At 32.0% G+C, this 16,207-nt stretch overlaps 3 protein-coding genes across 3 annotated transcripts in view; 1 reads left to right on the top strand and 2 right to left on the bottom strand.

Annotated features, from left to right (window-relative positions):
* Positions 1-195: 195 nt before the first annotated feature.
* On the bottom strand, positions 196-2,357 carry LOC107995630 (cytochrome c oxidase assembly protein COX18, mitochondrial). Its single transcript, XM_017053257.3, has 6 exons — positions 1,386-2,357; positions 1,179-1,316; positions 942-1,089; positions 742-866; positions 571-681; positions 196-490 (listed from the first exon to the last, which is right to left on the bottom strand). Exons 1-6 carry the CDS (start codon positions 1,893-1,895, stop codon positions 308-310), a joined length of 1,215 nt encoding a protein of 404 aa, XP_016908746.2. The 5' UTR covers positions 1,896-2,357; the 3' UTR covers positions 196-307.
* Positions 2,358-3,042: 685 nt separating this feature from the next.
* Positions 3,043-16,207, top strand: part of LOC107995645 (uncharacterized) — a 96,164-nt gene continuing 82,999 nt past the window's right edge. The window contains exon 1 of the mRNA XM_017053280.3: positions 3,043-3,419. The gene's annotated coding sequence lies outside the window, so the exon portion shown is untranslated. The remainder of the gene's footprint in view (positions 3,420-16,207) is intronic.
* On the bottom strand, positions 11,876-16,089 carry LOC107995648 (uncharacterized). Its single transcript, XM_017053283.3, has one exon. The coding sequence runs from the start codon at positions 15,368-15,370 to the stop codon at positions 14,510-14,512; it is 861 nt and encodes a 286-aa protein (XP_016908772.1). The 5' UTR covers positions 15,371-16,089; the 3' UTR covers positions 11,876-14,509.

The raw sequence follows: 16,207 nt of genomic DNA on the forward strand, positions 1-16,207 counted from the left end.
AATTTTTTTTTGTCATCTTCATTTCTGTTTTCACAATCAAATATAAACAATTTTTGCGACCTTAGTTCTATCAGGATCAAAGGTGCGGATCAATCATTAGATGAAATAAATCTTACAATTAAATCTTACAATTATCGTAATATATAATATTACAATTAATATCGTACATTTATATATTTATTAATAATATATTAATACTTTAATAATTACTTCTTTATTATTTTTTTTAATAAATTATACATTTGACATGAAAAAAAAGAAATATTTAGTTTTATTTCTATGTTATATTAGCAACATATAATTATATTTACGCTAAAAATTTCTTTAAATATAATTTCTCTAATAATCGTTTATACAATTCCGTATATGGACGCCTTAGTTCAGAATCGGTTTTAGGTATTTTTCCTAATCGACGAACTTTTGGAGATAGAAGCAATAGATTATATACTATTGCACAGCAATTATTGGTGACCCAAAACAATGATAAACACTGAAATATTTGATTTGCGATTTAATATAATAAATATTAGAAAAAAGTAGATTATTTATTTTTAAAAATAAATAACATACCGATGGCAAACATGCCATTAATGGTACAAAACCGATTATAAGTACTCTACAGAAATTCTTATAAATTCTACTAAACTTTGTATCTTTTACATGAAATAATACTTGATTTATCTGAAAAAATATATAATTTTAGTAATGTAAGTTTAATATAATAAATATTTTTATACATACCTCTAATATAGCTAAGTTTGAAAGTCCAAATAGAGAAGGTAATATAAAATAATGATCTATATCTATAAGATTTTTTATCCATCCAAAACCACCAGTAGTCAATTCCTTAAAGTCTTGGAGAGTAGCTAACAATAAAATTTTTAAAACTTATTACAATGCAAAAAAAAAAATTAAATAAAACAGAAAATTATCTTAGTTACCAGTATTTACTTGAGGTAACATATAACATATATTTCTTACTGCAACTGAAAAACTTATCCATATTGGTGTTTGTAATAATATTATAGCAACACTTTTAAATGGATGACAATTATTTTTTATGTATAATTGTTTTTGTTCCTTATTAAACTATCATAAAAAATAAAAAATTAATTCTTTAATTAAATTGATATAAATTGAAAAAGTTAGTTTGTATGCATAAAAGAATAAATAAATACATCACGTGTAAAAAGATAATGTGCACGGTATGGAGATAGTTGTAAAGATATTGCTTCCCTTTGCACTTTCTTTTGTATTTTCTCTGCAATTTCCTTCAATTCAAATTTCAAATTTTCTTGTTTTGCTTTTGTATGAACCTAAGATAAAAATTATATAATACATTTAAAAAAATAAAGAATATTAATTTAAGATCAATTAATACTTACATCAAGTATATTTAATGGCAGATTTATAATTGTTCTTGCTATAATTGAAGTGAGCATGATACTTGCCCACCATGGTAAACCTGTTTGATAATGCATCAATCTTAAAGCTTCTGTAATCACTTCCACGGGTAAGCTTTCAGAAATCATTAGAAAAATTCCATAATTATATGCAGCAACTTCATTTATAATTTTAGGAGCTGTATTTGAATACATTCTACTACTATTAATAATGATAGAATTAGTAGAAATTCTTATGGTTTGTGGAATATACTTATTACATAATAATGGTTTTTTAAGGATTTGTGGATGTATTTGCCGATACATACAAATATTTTTCATGTTCGATAAATTTCGTTTATTTGAAAAATATCTTATTAATATTTTATTATAAGAAAATTTTTTAGATAGATGCGCATCGGGAACATAATAAATAGAACGAGAACATTTAATAAAGTTACTATTGTTATATTTAAAATCCAGTAGAGTTTTTTTAAACATTTGTGTGATCATAATATTACAATAACAACGAACTTTATACTTGGAAACAAATATAAAAAGAATATGTATTTCTTTTCGCGTTTACATTGCGTAAATACAATGAATAGGTTAAGTTTTGAACTAACCTCAATTTGGTAAAGGATATAGTTAAATTCTTTCTATTTCTTATTTATTGTTTTAATATATTTAATAACATAACATAACAATATTACATATTTCCTAATTAGAATACAATGTATATTACATATTTTTAAGAATATGCAAAATATATAAATGGAAATAAATAATAATAAAATTTATAAATTTATAAAATTCCTTCAATTAAATAATATAATTCAACATTGTTACAATACACAAAAAAAATTTAGAACGTATTATATAAATATATAAAAAATTTTCATTTGATCACGCACTAAAAGTATAAACAAGGAAAGCATGTAGTGGAAGAAGGATAGAGATAGAATAAAAATATTGAAATCAGCGCCATCTCCAGAGTGCCGCAAATGAAACATGTAAAAAAGGACAGTAAATAGTGGAAAAAGGACAGAAATAAAACAGAAAATGACTATTAGCGCCATCTCTTGAGTATATTTAGAAAAATTGGCGCTGTTGATCAATTCTTACTTTTATAAAGAAGTTTCTTTGGAATTCAAGAGATGGCGCTGATGGTCAATTCTTACACTATCTCTATCCTTTTTATTATATTTGTTATCCTTTTTTATATGTTTCATTTGCGGCACTCTAGAGATGGCGCTGATTTCAACATTTTTATCCTATCTCTATCCTTCTTCCACTACTTACTCTCCTTGTCTATATTTATTCTATAAAGTTTATACATTCAAGAGATAGCTACGATTTGATATCTTCTTTACTTAATTTCTCTAATATATCTCAATAATTTTTATTGATATAAAAATATTGTTTTAAAAATATATTTTTCTTTTTAAATCAATAACAGACTTCTTTCTTTACCGACCATTGGTTAGTTCATAAGATTAGGTCCCAAGTATCCAACATAAGACCCTCTTCGGTCCCCATTCGATCTTTTGCCAGACCCCAAAAGGTTGCGCGTCAGGTGGTCTTTTTCCCTCTCGTTTTCTCCCCCACTATTTACCGCGATACATGGTAGTATACCACCTGCAAGGCGATTGGTCAGTTTAGAGACAGGTCAAACGGCAACACATCGGTTAGCGTTTCTGTCACACTCATCTTTCGTTTCGAAGTGAAGTCGAAGTTGTCGTCGATTCCGTTTCGAATTTATCTGAGACTGCGCAACCCACGTGAATATAAACGAGCGCGCGATTTTTCGCGTCTTTGAAAGCGTGTGCGAGGTAGTCCCGATCACGAGAACAGTGAATTCCTACGTGCTTTAACCGCGATCTTTTCAAACAGTGCACATTATGCGCCGTGGTGAGGCGAGTGTAGCGGAGTGTTTTGACACGAGCATGGTGCGATGATTTTTGTGAAACGAGCATTCGATGAATGAAGAAGGCACTGTTGCACACGGAAAATAACGTGGGAGGAACGAGCATCGAGGTGAGTGCCACTATTTTTCCATCACGATCCCGCGAATTTGAGGTTAGGTTAGGCTTTCTCGAATCTCGCTAGTAGAAATATTCCGCCACGGTGGTTTCCGGAGTGTGCTGCGTTTTCGACCACGAACAATACAATCCTTCGAAAAGAACCAGGCATCCGGGTCCTCTCGAATCGAGGCCTAAAAGAGCCCTTTTCACTTGTAAACGATGCGTGCCGGCGCATGTCTCTCTTTCTCTCGTCCTTCCTCTCTGGAATGTGAACCTCTCGGGGATCCTGCTGTGTTTCTACTATAGCCTCCTCTGCAACAGGTAGTGATGAGTCTCTATAAACGCGCTCTTTGCGAGTTTTCTTCTGTTATCACAAGATTTAGCATCATGTTTGTTTCCCGTAATATAAAAATTTTGGATCTACTTATTGATTTGTATCGATATTTTACGTTTATAAAATACTTAACTTCAAGTACTTAATTCATCGCGTATTCTTTGATATATTTTCATTTGTATAATAAAAATTTTAAGCTAATTTCTTATAAAACAAATTTTCTTATTCGTATATTTATTGTTAAGTGAAGATTCGTTTTAAATTGATATGCAGATATAATACAAATTTCATATCTGTTTGTTTTTTTACTGGAATATTTACGATTAAATTAAAATCAGAATGTTTAAATTCATTTTTAGTACTTAAAAGTATCTCGTATCTAGTATTATCTTCGTTCTAAAATTTCAAACGATTTACGTATAGAAAATTTTTAGTGACATCTTAGAACGTGCTCTGTAAATGTTAAAAGGGTACCGTTGCATTCATACGTGCTCGATTTTCGGTGTGCAATTTGACCCGCATTATACGTTATGTGCTTTACGTAACATAGACAGATTTTGTAATCAAACATCTAACACGACATTTCACACTTCGAGAAATATACTTAATCAAAAATAACACGTGTTTCTTCTACTACTAATTTTGAACTTGCACTTGTTATTTTATAAATCAATATAATAATATATAAACAGTTAATTGACATTTTTGAAGTATCCTGTATTCCTTATTTGAAACTACGGAAATGTATATGAATGAAAGAAGATAAGATATTCTAACATTTTTCATTCATGTAGCAGATTGGAGTCATAAAATGGAAACAGTTTCTCTCTTTCTTATCACTTTTAGTATTACAAAAAAAAATTATCAACTAAACAGTAAATTTCATTGTACAAGTAAACTTTCCACTTGCATAATGTTATTCGAAAAATTTTTAAATATTTAAAATCTTAATTTTAGATTTTTATAATTTAACTCTACCTTATAAACATTTGTATTACTTTATTTTTATTTCATTTTTTTTTTTTGTATATAATTCATAGTTTATTTCACAAGAAACAAATTTAGACATTGCACAAATATCATTTAAATATTCATTGCCAAATTTTCTTCTATATCTCGAATTAAAGATATTTAAAGTTTCAAATATTAAAAATAGACATTGGCAAATTTAGACATTGTGTAAATCGCCTAAATGCTCAATGCCAAATTTTCTTTCCCTAATGAATTCTATTCAAACTTCGACAAGATTTAAACCTTAATTAAAGTGGATAATTCATATGCTTGTGCATACTATTCTACGCTCGCGTGTTGCACGCTTTTACCGTAATGTTTATGAATAATTTATAAAAACATTGAAAATTTGTATTCAAATTTGTTCTTCGTATCTTCTAATTATGTGGAAAGCAAGAAAAAAAAAGGAAAATCTTAACTCTGTTTTCACTTTCTACTCTTCAACGTCCCGTTTGAATATTTAACTTTCAGTTCATACATTCGCATTCATTAGTAGAATATTCATATCGATTAATTCTCGTATATTTTCACTTATCAAAATACTTAAATACTTACCATTCATTTTTCTACTTGTAGATCTCTCGATAGAGTCAGAACGTTAAGAGAGAACGTTTAGAAAATGCACAGAATTACTTTCTATTATGTAGAACAAATATAATCGAGTTTTAACAGGGAAATTTGAATAAAATATCAGATATTTTATCATCTTTATTTTAGAAATAATATTCTAAAAAAATAACATTATTCTTTGGCATAGAATCTCTTTGAGAATGAAATAAAAACTCATTTTAGTCCATAATAAAGTAACATAAGGTACAACTTGATTTGAAAATAACATCGAGTCGATCGATGAATCAAAAAAAAATATATATTGTCAAAATAGTCAAAGTATCATCGAAATATTCGAACAACGATATTAAACTTACAATTTCTCGAATTTGATTCGCGTAAAATAAAGGTATATAGAACGTTTCGAGGAAATAATAAATGATAATAAAACACTTTGAATAGTTTGATATAGTAGGACGAAGAATGTTCGCTTCTCTTAAATATCGCAAGAAACTGAGGCAAGAATTTCATAGATACGGATCATATATATTCTATATAGATTCATTTGAGAATGCGAGTGCTCTGGTGATCGCAGAAACACGAGCAACAGGTTGCTAGTCGAACTTTCAAAGGATCCAGTTTTCATGTAATTAACCGTAAGAGATTGTACATATAACTACTTGTACGTATAGACACGTTTCAATAATCTTCCGCGTTGACAAGAAACGATCCCCGTCCTCTTTTGTTTATTTTCGATTACGTTACAAGGAAAGGCCTTGAATTACGTAAAAAAAAAAAAAAAAAAAACGATCATGCAATAGGAATCGTAAATTATTCGGATGTCGATAATTATCTTCGATCGAGATAATTATTTTAAATTGGTTTTTTATTGCTCGATTTGAAGGATGATCGCTATTGTCGATAAAATTCTTGTGAAAAGGATTTTACTCGCAATAGGAATTTGCGTAATTGCGATTCGAATGAAAATATTCTCTACGAATGTATTTGAAGTTACGATAGAAAAGTAAATATATGATATGCAGGATCGATTGCAGAATCTATTCCAAAGCTGCTAAAGAAATTTCTATTTTTTCCTTAAATAATCCTTAACCCTTTAAATGAGATCATATTCGATATTCAAGATAGTTGACGCAAGAAAATAAAATCAGAAGCAGAGAAAAATTGATTGATTGAAACTAAGAATAATGATTATAGGCGCGTTTTCACGATCCATATTATAAGTTTATTATTTTTATTTCACGAGAATATATATTCAGATACGAATTTTTACGGCTTCACTGTCCGCTGATAGTCTCGAAATGAACGAAACCATGCCTGTCGAAATGAATGGATCATATATATATCAATGAAGATAAATACACGCACACAATTTATTCAAGTTTGATGAAAGAAGGATATTCATATTGCTGTCGACAATGGCGCTCGCGTGTGCTCGTGACTTTTACCGGATGTTCAAATAGATGATTCACCGTGTCCGGCGTAATACGAACGGTTCCAGTAGAAATTTCCTTCTTCGAATCTGTTTCGAATCTCTTGTAAAACGAACAATTTCGATGTGCCGTTCCGATGTTTCGCGGTATGCACTGTGATTCGACACGTTCCGGATATTCCATTATTTAATGCTAGAATTCCAATCTTCTATACGTGTCAGAACGTATCGAATATTTTGTTATTAACGTAATTTTTTCTCTTTGCATGACTCCAATCGATATTAATTCGATTAAGAATTTAAACAGATATCTGAATTTTTGATCATTTGAGAAGGAGAAGGGAATTATTCAAAATATTGCACGTCACATTAATTTTTATTATTATAATTGAATATTCATGAATATTTTCATATATATAAATAATATAAAAGGAAATTGAATTATTCGATTACACGATCGTTTTCATAAATTCGTCACAATTGCAATTTAGCGTACAAATAGGATGAACGAATGAAGTCATCTGACATCATAAATTTGCCTTTATCATAATCAATGATTTACATTTTATTTCATACACGTATTCACGATGAAGCATATGTATTTCTTTATTACAAATTCTGGCAAGAACAGGTAAGAATTATCGATTATTTTATACACGAAGAAATGGGATATAAGCTATAAATATTCCCACGTGCAACAAACTTATCAATATGTCAATAATTACGAAACAACATTGATCATTCCATCTTGTAAATTGCAAACCTCGAGAATTTATGTCACTTTCTTACTTTCTCTAAAATTTGCTCGAATACAAGATGTATGCTCGAATATCAGATAAATTTCCTTTCTTTTTTTTCTTCTTCACCACTTTACCACCGTAATTACGCCATTCACGCGTTAGGCCTAATTGCAAATCGAGGAATAGATAGAGAAAGAGAGAAGAAAATCTTCCGACAAAATATCGACAAAAAGAAAGCGAGAAAATTTTCTCCATCTACCTTAATTAATATGTCTCGTTCCACGGATCATTTGCATACTTTCTGCATAATTACGCTGCATAAACGTTGCAAACGAAGAGCTTTGAGCTCTGTGAACCGTGAAAGATAGATCGTTAATATCGACGTTTTTGCTCGTCTCTATCGACCATTATTCGCTTCTCTTTTTTTTGTTTTTTTTTCCATTCCGCGGCTGTCAATGAAAGTTGTTCTCAACTTGGTTGAAAAAAAAGGAAGAGAGAAGAAAGAAAGTGCTTTCGAATTTTGGTACGCGAGCAACGACGCCACTAAAATTCCCAGATATCGAAAGAGAAATCCGATCGAGGAGGGTGAACGATCTTTTGTTCCACAGGAATGCGCGTGTTACGTTCAACAGTTTAAAACTTGGAAGCATGCAATTAGAAAGAGAAATCGATACGGTGGGTTTCTGCCAATTGTGGAAAAAAAAAAGAAAAAAATATACCTCTGATCGAATTGTCTCAGATTAAGATTTATTCTCAGCAAACTTTCGTCCGGATAATCGGAATTATTGTTTTAATTCCGAAGAAGAGAAAGTGATGGGGAAGGTGAAACGTAGATATTAAGAGTACAGTGGCGAAGTAGGATTATTTGTTTTGATTGGAAAACGAGGTTGTCCAAGATTTTCTCATGAAGTGGTTTATGATTGAATTAATATTCTTTGAAAAATACATTTTATGACGTCGATTCATTTCTCTTTTTAACTATTCATTAATCAACTTTGTCCTTTTATCATGTTTATTGATCTCTCTCTCTTAAATTCTTTATTTTCATTAATTTTTCTCCTCGAGGTATTTTCTATTTGAATTTGAGATACAAAATATCTCACTTCCTTTTCGAACGATATTTCAGATAAAAATAGTATCAAAATCCGCATATTGTTTTTATTAATTCCTCGTGAGTAGATGCACGAAGATCATTTCAATCCTCTTCAAACGAACTTTTATCCGAAACATTTTTCGTTAACGATAATAATAATTCCGAGAAAATCACGTCGACTTTCTGCAACGATAAATTGAACAACTCGTTGCATCGTCAATTAATCAACCTCGTTTCAATTAAACTAAAAAAAAAGAAAAAAATTCGCGATCATTCCTTACCTGAAATAATACGTCACACAGCGTAGAATTAAAATAATTTCGATCCCGCGTCGGGTAAACGATCGGATGGTTTATGTAACGAAATTATTCCTCGTTGATCGATATTCGTTCTTTCGTCGGATGCCGATGCAATAAGCTTATCAATTAGTATCGTAACGCGTTTCCTGTTGCGAATGCGTGCATAATTACACACGCACACGCGCGCACACACGCAGGAGGAGAAGGTAAAAGAAAAAAAAAAAGTCGAGGGAATGCGGGAAGCGATCGCGAGAAATCGTCGCCGATCGTAACGAGGCCATTGCCGGTTTATTTTCTCGGTTATCTAGGAAACGGTTTCGCGGCAAGTTTCTTTTCTCCAATCTGTTCTGTTCCTGCGCCACATAGCCAGACGAACGCACGACCAAGCTGGAAGCGATTTGAGGGAGAGGGAAGAGGGGAGGAAGACAGTTTCCTCAGGCTATGGGAAATCGGTCGGTTTTTCTCGAGGAAACCATGGCATTTGTCTGTTGAGCATTCGTTAACCGGATAATCCTCGATAATCGTGGAATCGAAAATTAAATTTAAGTTGAAAGTTAATTGTTGTTAATTCGGGCAAAGCGAGTTTAAACTTTTGATTTTTAGAGAAATAAATAACTAGATCGTAGATATTCATGCGTTTGTGCAAAAATTGAAAGTATAAAAAGAAATACATGCAAAAAAAAAAAAAAAAAAGACACGAAATATTCAAAGTAACATATTTGAAGAATAAAGGATATCTCTAATTAAACTTCGTAAAGTCTATTGATAGAAATGAAGAAAATTTGATTTGTTTTCTACCATATCCACTTTGGATATTTTATATATTTTTCATCGTGTATTTAATTTTCTCATGGATGCAAATAAAATCTTAAATATCAAGTAAATGTCAAAATTCAACATATACGGTAATATGAACAATAGAAATATCAACAAATAACCTTCACCAATGAAACCAAAAAAAAAAAAAAAAAAGAAAATACCAAAGAAATAGAATACTTTTTTTTTTTTATTTCCATTGAGAAATGTTTGACTTATCATTCAAGGTTGTGTCAGGTCACGTTTCTCAGCTCTCGATACTCACGTCCTGATAAAGCATAGTTTAAGACCACAGGCATGCGTTTCCTGCATCTGTGGTATATATGTAACACGTTGGCCATGGACATAGATACTTAGAATGATGCACGCATACTCACGCAATTCTGGTCGTCTTGCATAATTGCAAAGCAATGCGGTATGATCTTTCGCGCCTGGCCATTTCGCTTTATATCGTACGATTACACCTCCCTTCACTCTCCCTATTCCTCGACTTTTTCCACTAGCACCGGTGAAATGTTGTTCGTGTATCGTGCGTAATTCTCAATGTAAATTGATACTTAGAGAATCGCACGAGCTTTATCGTGTCATTATACGAAGATAGCGTGCATCCTGATAATGCGCATCGTGCTTTAATGACCAGTTTTGATTTTTACCATTGAAATGTACTATATAAATGCATTAAGTTTTTTTGGATTTTTTTTTTTTTTTGGATATTTTATTGCGCAAAGTCGTATGAAATTTAAACTTTTAATCAAAACTCGTTCATCATCCGTTCAAAGTTTAATTTAATTCGAGTGTGAAATCATATTTTTTCACACACACATACATATATACACATATATATACACACATATATGTATATATATATATATATATATATATATTATATTTTAATTTAATTTCATTCAAAAATTTAACAATGCATTAAAAGGATGACTTTCGATTGCACTTCCGTACACTTGTTAAAAAGAGAAAAAAAATTGCATTGCCATGCAGCACATGTTCACGGACATTACCTCTTTTAGCACTCGTCATTGTTTGCATTTGAATGCAAATTAGTTCGACCGATGCCTTGACGGAAGACTTTCATCAAAGTCATTCGTAACTTATCGTATCGTATCTCTCGCGTAGAAAGAAAAATAATATCTCTACAGGCAATTATTAATTGTAACAATCGACTTATAATTAATTCCATTTTCGAAATATCAAATGGAACGTTCCACCTTTATTCCTGACAAATTCATTTCCCCGTCTCGAGAAACGATGTGTTACAAATGCAAATTAATTCTCGCGTGTAATTATTACAAGCTAACTCTCCATATCCCAATCTGCGGATATCGACAATTTAATTTCTTTTAAAATCATCGAATTGCGCGAAAATGCTTCCCAATTAAAACAATCGACCAATTCACAAACGATCGTTGACCAATCGATCCTTTAAAAGGTTAGCTTTTTAAAAATAAAAGCTTCACGAGACGACCTTCGGTGCGGGTGAGGCCTTTTTCCTCAGTGGAATACGTAATGAGCGTGTTTCCTTAATACGTTCACGTCTAGCGCGCCTATCCGCGCTCTAATTTGCATTAACCGTTGCCTCGGATGCCCGTTAGTAAATCATTAATTTCAATGTCGACTGTGAAACGATTTCCCGATGGAAAATAGAACGTCTCGTTCAACCATGCGAATTTCACGCAGGCCTCGTTAATTCGTGGAAAATGAATGAATATATGAATAATTATTTTCGATAATAGGATCTTGTAAGAATTGTAAAAATGCTCCTTAACTTTATGATTGTTGTTATGTTGTTTAAACGTGCGTGGTGAGCTATTATTTTGAATTCAGAGCACGGTGCAAGTAAATATATGTATATGGGATCCTTGAGAATGTATCGTGTAAGAAACGTACTGCAAGTGTCAATAAATTTGAAGATATCTTGATCTTTTTGTTTTAATTTCATATCCCCGCAATTAATCGATTAATGGTTAAAATTGATTTAAAAGGCAAATTAATTGGCACGTGTACGCAATTTGTATGCGACTTTAATTAATTGTAGTTTTAAAGTCGATCCACAACGACGACGCAACATTGAAACAATTCCATTATGAATTTACATACGTTTTCTAATCGTAAAGGTTTTATGTTAATCGCGCACGAGACTAGGATAAAATTAAAACGCGTAATTAAGTTCAATTGATCTTTTTTCCTTTTATTAGATTTTCTCTCAATAAAACCTATCCTTGTATCGCATCGCTAAATTTTTATAAATCCATAAATATATATAGTTATATATAATTTAAAAATTCTTCTTAAAATTTAAACTCTAAAAATATTTCCTTATTTCTTCGCTACACTGAGTCACGCTACACTTCTAACAAAATGTTAACGATTAACAAATATCAATCGTATACGACGCTCCATATAACTTCGTCATAAAATGCAAGGACAACGATTTTTATTTTATACTACGTGTAACTAAGCATCACGGAATAATACTCTGAATCATAGCAGTCACGTCGTACATAAAATTATTTCATGAACAAGGGGAATAGCGCTATCACTTAGACTCGTGTATCAATATATATACTCGCAACGGTATAACATTAAACCGGTCAACAATAATCTTAATGCACGGAAGCGCGATAGCTTATCGAGCGAAAGAATTGCGACGAGGCGAGTGAACGAACAATGATACAAAAGCGTGAATTTTCATCACATTCCCTCTGCCGATTCAGTTTCCCTTGCGGTCCATAAGCTCGCATACCTCATAAATCGCAAATTTCTCTGCACTTTCACGCCAGCTTAGTCTCCTCTTGTACGAGGTCTCAGTTTCGGGGTCAAAGGCCACACAACCGTGGCCTTGATTCCTCGGCCCATCTTAGTCACGAATGTTTGACGTTTTGTGGTGGAAAGTAAACTGTATACAGTTAATAGCAACTTCTTTCGTCATTATGTCGATGTCTGCTTTGGATATCTGAAAGAGAGATTAACTGGTTCGTGATAATTGATACGTTCGTCCGTGGTAATTAGATAGAAAGCTATGAGCTTGTTCCTCCGTTTATTCGATTTCATGTTCCTTTTATATGTTATATTTTTGATCGATCTTTGTTGTAAATTAGCGAAACATGGAATTTTTTTTTCTTCTTCGCGATAATTTTATTTCGATATTTTTATTTTTTACTCTCAGAATTGTATGTTTAATTTATACTTGATATAGGGGAAAAAATTACACCAGATTTTTATATCATTTATTTTAGTAGATTAATATCGTTCTAATTTAAATTTCAATTTAGAAATGTTTATATTTTTCGAAGTTTTCACAAAACTATTTCATCAGAAATTCTTTTGAAACTTTTACTTAGATCCGAATTTATTTCATGACGTATTTCGTTCCATCACTGATCGTTTTTGTAGCACAGGAACCATCACACATTATCAGCTTTTTTATGGTTAACTCTCTGTTTAACCCTTCTCGTTATGGAAGGTGATTAAGTTATTAAGAAGGCAATACGTTCCTTCCTTTCCGTACAAACGATACGCTTTTTTTACCATGGTTTAATCGGTTAATCCGATTATCCTCTTCTTTACATTCCTTACATCTTTTGAATGCCTTTTTTTCTACCTTTGAAGTTTCGTCAGCACCGGAAACTTGGAGCAGTTAACATTGACCCAAATCATCGTTTCTTTTCTTCTTCATAACGAATTGCACACATGATTAATAGTCAAAGTCGTTAATCGCGATGAAGTTTCGGGAAAGGAGACTTGCTTCTTTCACGCGCCACAACTCGAGAAGTTTCATCGAAAGAGGAATCGCATTGTACACTTGAAGTGACGAGGCACATTTTGCAATCTCCTGCCGAGATTTCTTCGATCGAGCAAGAAGTCAATATACCTTTGATGTATTATGTCTACATTCTTATTTATAAAACGATTCTTTTCTTTTTTCTTTTTCTTTTTTTCTTTTTCTTTTTTAAATCACGTAAAAATGAGGGACCGTGAAATTATTGTTCATCGATGATGTTTATTTTCAACAGTTTCTTTTGTTGCGAATAATGCACAGTCATAACTCGAGAAATTATACGATATATATATAATAGCTTAATCAAAGATATTTTTTAATAAAATTTCTTAGCTTTTAAATAAAAATGCGAGTATAGATAAATAAGAGTTTCGAGTATAGATATTTATTCGAAAATATTTTTTTTAAATTTCTCAATTTTTAAATGGGAATATATTTTCAAACTTTTAAATAGAAAGTATTCATTCGAAATTTTATAGGAGATATTAACGCGAAATTCTATTAATTCTTTTGTTTGCAAAGCTGTTTTTCTTTTTAACTTAATATCTAAAATATTTAACATTATTCAACTTCTGTGATATCAATCACTTTTTCTAATGGAACTGGAATTCTGAATTTGATAAATATGTTAAAGTAATGATAATCCAACTAGATTTTAAAATCTTTTAACTAAGGAAAATATGAACAATTATTAAGTTTCATCTTAAAGATATTATATTTTAAGTGAATCTAGATATTAATGCATGTATTAAACAACTTAAAATTTATAATATATTCAAAATATATTCATGATCTTTTGCATAAAAATCGATGCTAATATATTTATTAATAATATCATTCTAATATAGCTGGGATACTTGCGAAATGTTTCAATATTTCTTTCAACAGTATAATATCTACATCCGAAATATCTAATATTAATTAATTTTCCTCTATTTGTTTCACATAAATACATTACATCCTATTAAATTTATACTAAATTTACTAAACTTCCTAAATTTAAATTATCGTTAAATTTTCAAGGCCACTTAAACGTTTCATCGCAAGAAGCCTCGTCCTCCAAGCTCAGAGGACAATACTCATCCGCACTGATCCTTTCCAAATTCCCTATATCAGCTCTCGGCTTATACGGCAACTGAGAGACCAAAATGCCTTCCAACGGCTCCTTTTCATCCGCATCCTCCTCGAATTCCCAGAAATCGTCGTTAGATACATGATTTCTGATAACCGATTTAAAATCCTTCTCCGTCAACGTGATCGTCTTCACATTTCGCTTCTTGGACGACTTTTTCTGGCGTGAAATGTCCCTAGAAACGGTTGCTCTTTTATTGCATTGAACTCCTTTCATCGAGTTCTTAGACAGCTGGGAGACTGATCGATGACGATCGTCGTTCTCGTAACGTTCGAGGTCACGGTCATTGTGATTAATAGGCTGCCGAGAATCCTGTTCGTTCTCGGACGACTTACTACTTTCCAGCCCCGATTCCACGATCGTTTCTAGGAATGTATTTTTATCGATAGATCCCCCTGTGTCGGCCTCGTTTTCACTGGTGCCACCTGTCATTCGTTGCCCCTCGTCCGATCGAATTGTGTCATTTCCTGCAGCTTCGACCGTCAACGTTTCGTTAAGTTCGAGAATCTCTCGCTGCGGCGCCACTGATGGATCGGGGCGTGGCGTGGTCGAAACGGGATCGATCTTATCGGCCGAGCCACTCTGCACGTCGGATCTCATTCGCGGATTCTTTCGATACTCTTCCTCCAAGTAGCTTCGAAACTGATCCTTGAAGTAGCCGTCGATCATTTTCCACACGCTGGTGCTGTACCAGGTGAGTATACCGATGAGAAAGACGCCACGAAAGATCAATCCCAGCATGATCATTTATTGAGTGTTATTTTCTTTCTCTTTGCTTGATCGATTGATTGAAATTGATAAGAATGCGTGTCATTTGGCGATTATAATATATTTTGCTCGTTGAAAGATAAATATTCATAAAGAAGTTATTTTAAGAAGTTTGCAAATACTTTATGACCTCGAGTATCGATACATGTCGATAGTTGATACATGTATTAAAATTATTTCTGTATCATTACCATCTTTGATTCATGTTACGCGTTACGTCGATACGATCGCGAGTCTAGAGTTTATGTTCTCAGGAAATAAAGGATAATTTGCAGTCGTAGTCGTCAAATATCGAATTTTTAATGGAAACGCGATGGAAATATCGATTGCATCGTTGTCAACTTCTCATTCATATATCGAAGTTACGAGAAACATTTTCGTCTCTCAAAATCTCAAACTGTCATTTACGTTTCATAGTAATAATCTTTGATAATACTGATAATTTCCTGTATTTTCGGTATACCCATCGTGACGAAGATCATGATAGAATTAGCAATGACAAAGAGTCGCATCGTATCGAAACCATCGCTAGATCTCAGCCACTCGCTGAAACCTTCGTTATACTCATCTAACGAATCATTTTTCTTCTCTGAATTCTTATCATTCTTCTTATCATTTTTCTTCTCTGAATCCTTCGTTTCGTTCTGTCGACCCTTTCCACCTTTATTTTCATTGTTGCCGCGTTTCTTCATCGCTTCTATATCATCTGAAAATTATTAAATTTTGAATGAACGATGGAATGAGTTATCTCGAGAAATGAAGGGAATTGGAAATTCTTTTTTTATCCCATCGCGTGAGTTATTCCTGTCAATTCAA

This window comes from Apis cerana, linkage group LG4, assembly GCF_029169275.1.
Source record: "Apis cerana isolate GH-2021 linkage group LG4, AcerK_1.0, whole genome shotgun sequence".
Classification (NCBI taxonomy): domain Eukaryota; kingdom Metazoa; phylum Arthropoda; class Insecta; order Hymenoptera; family Apidae; genus Apis; species Apis cerana.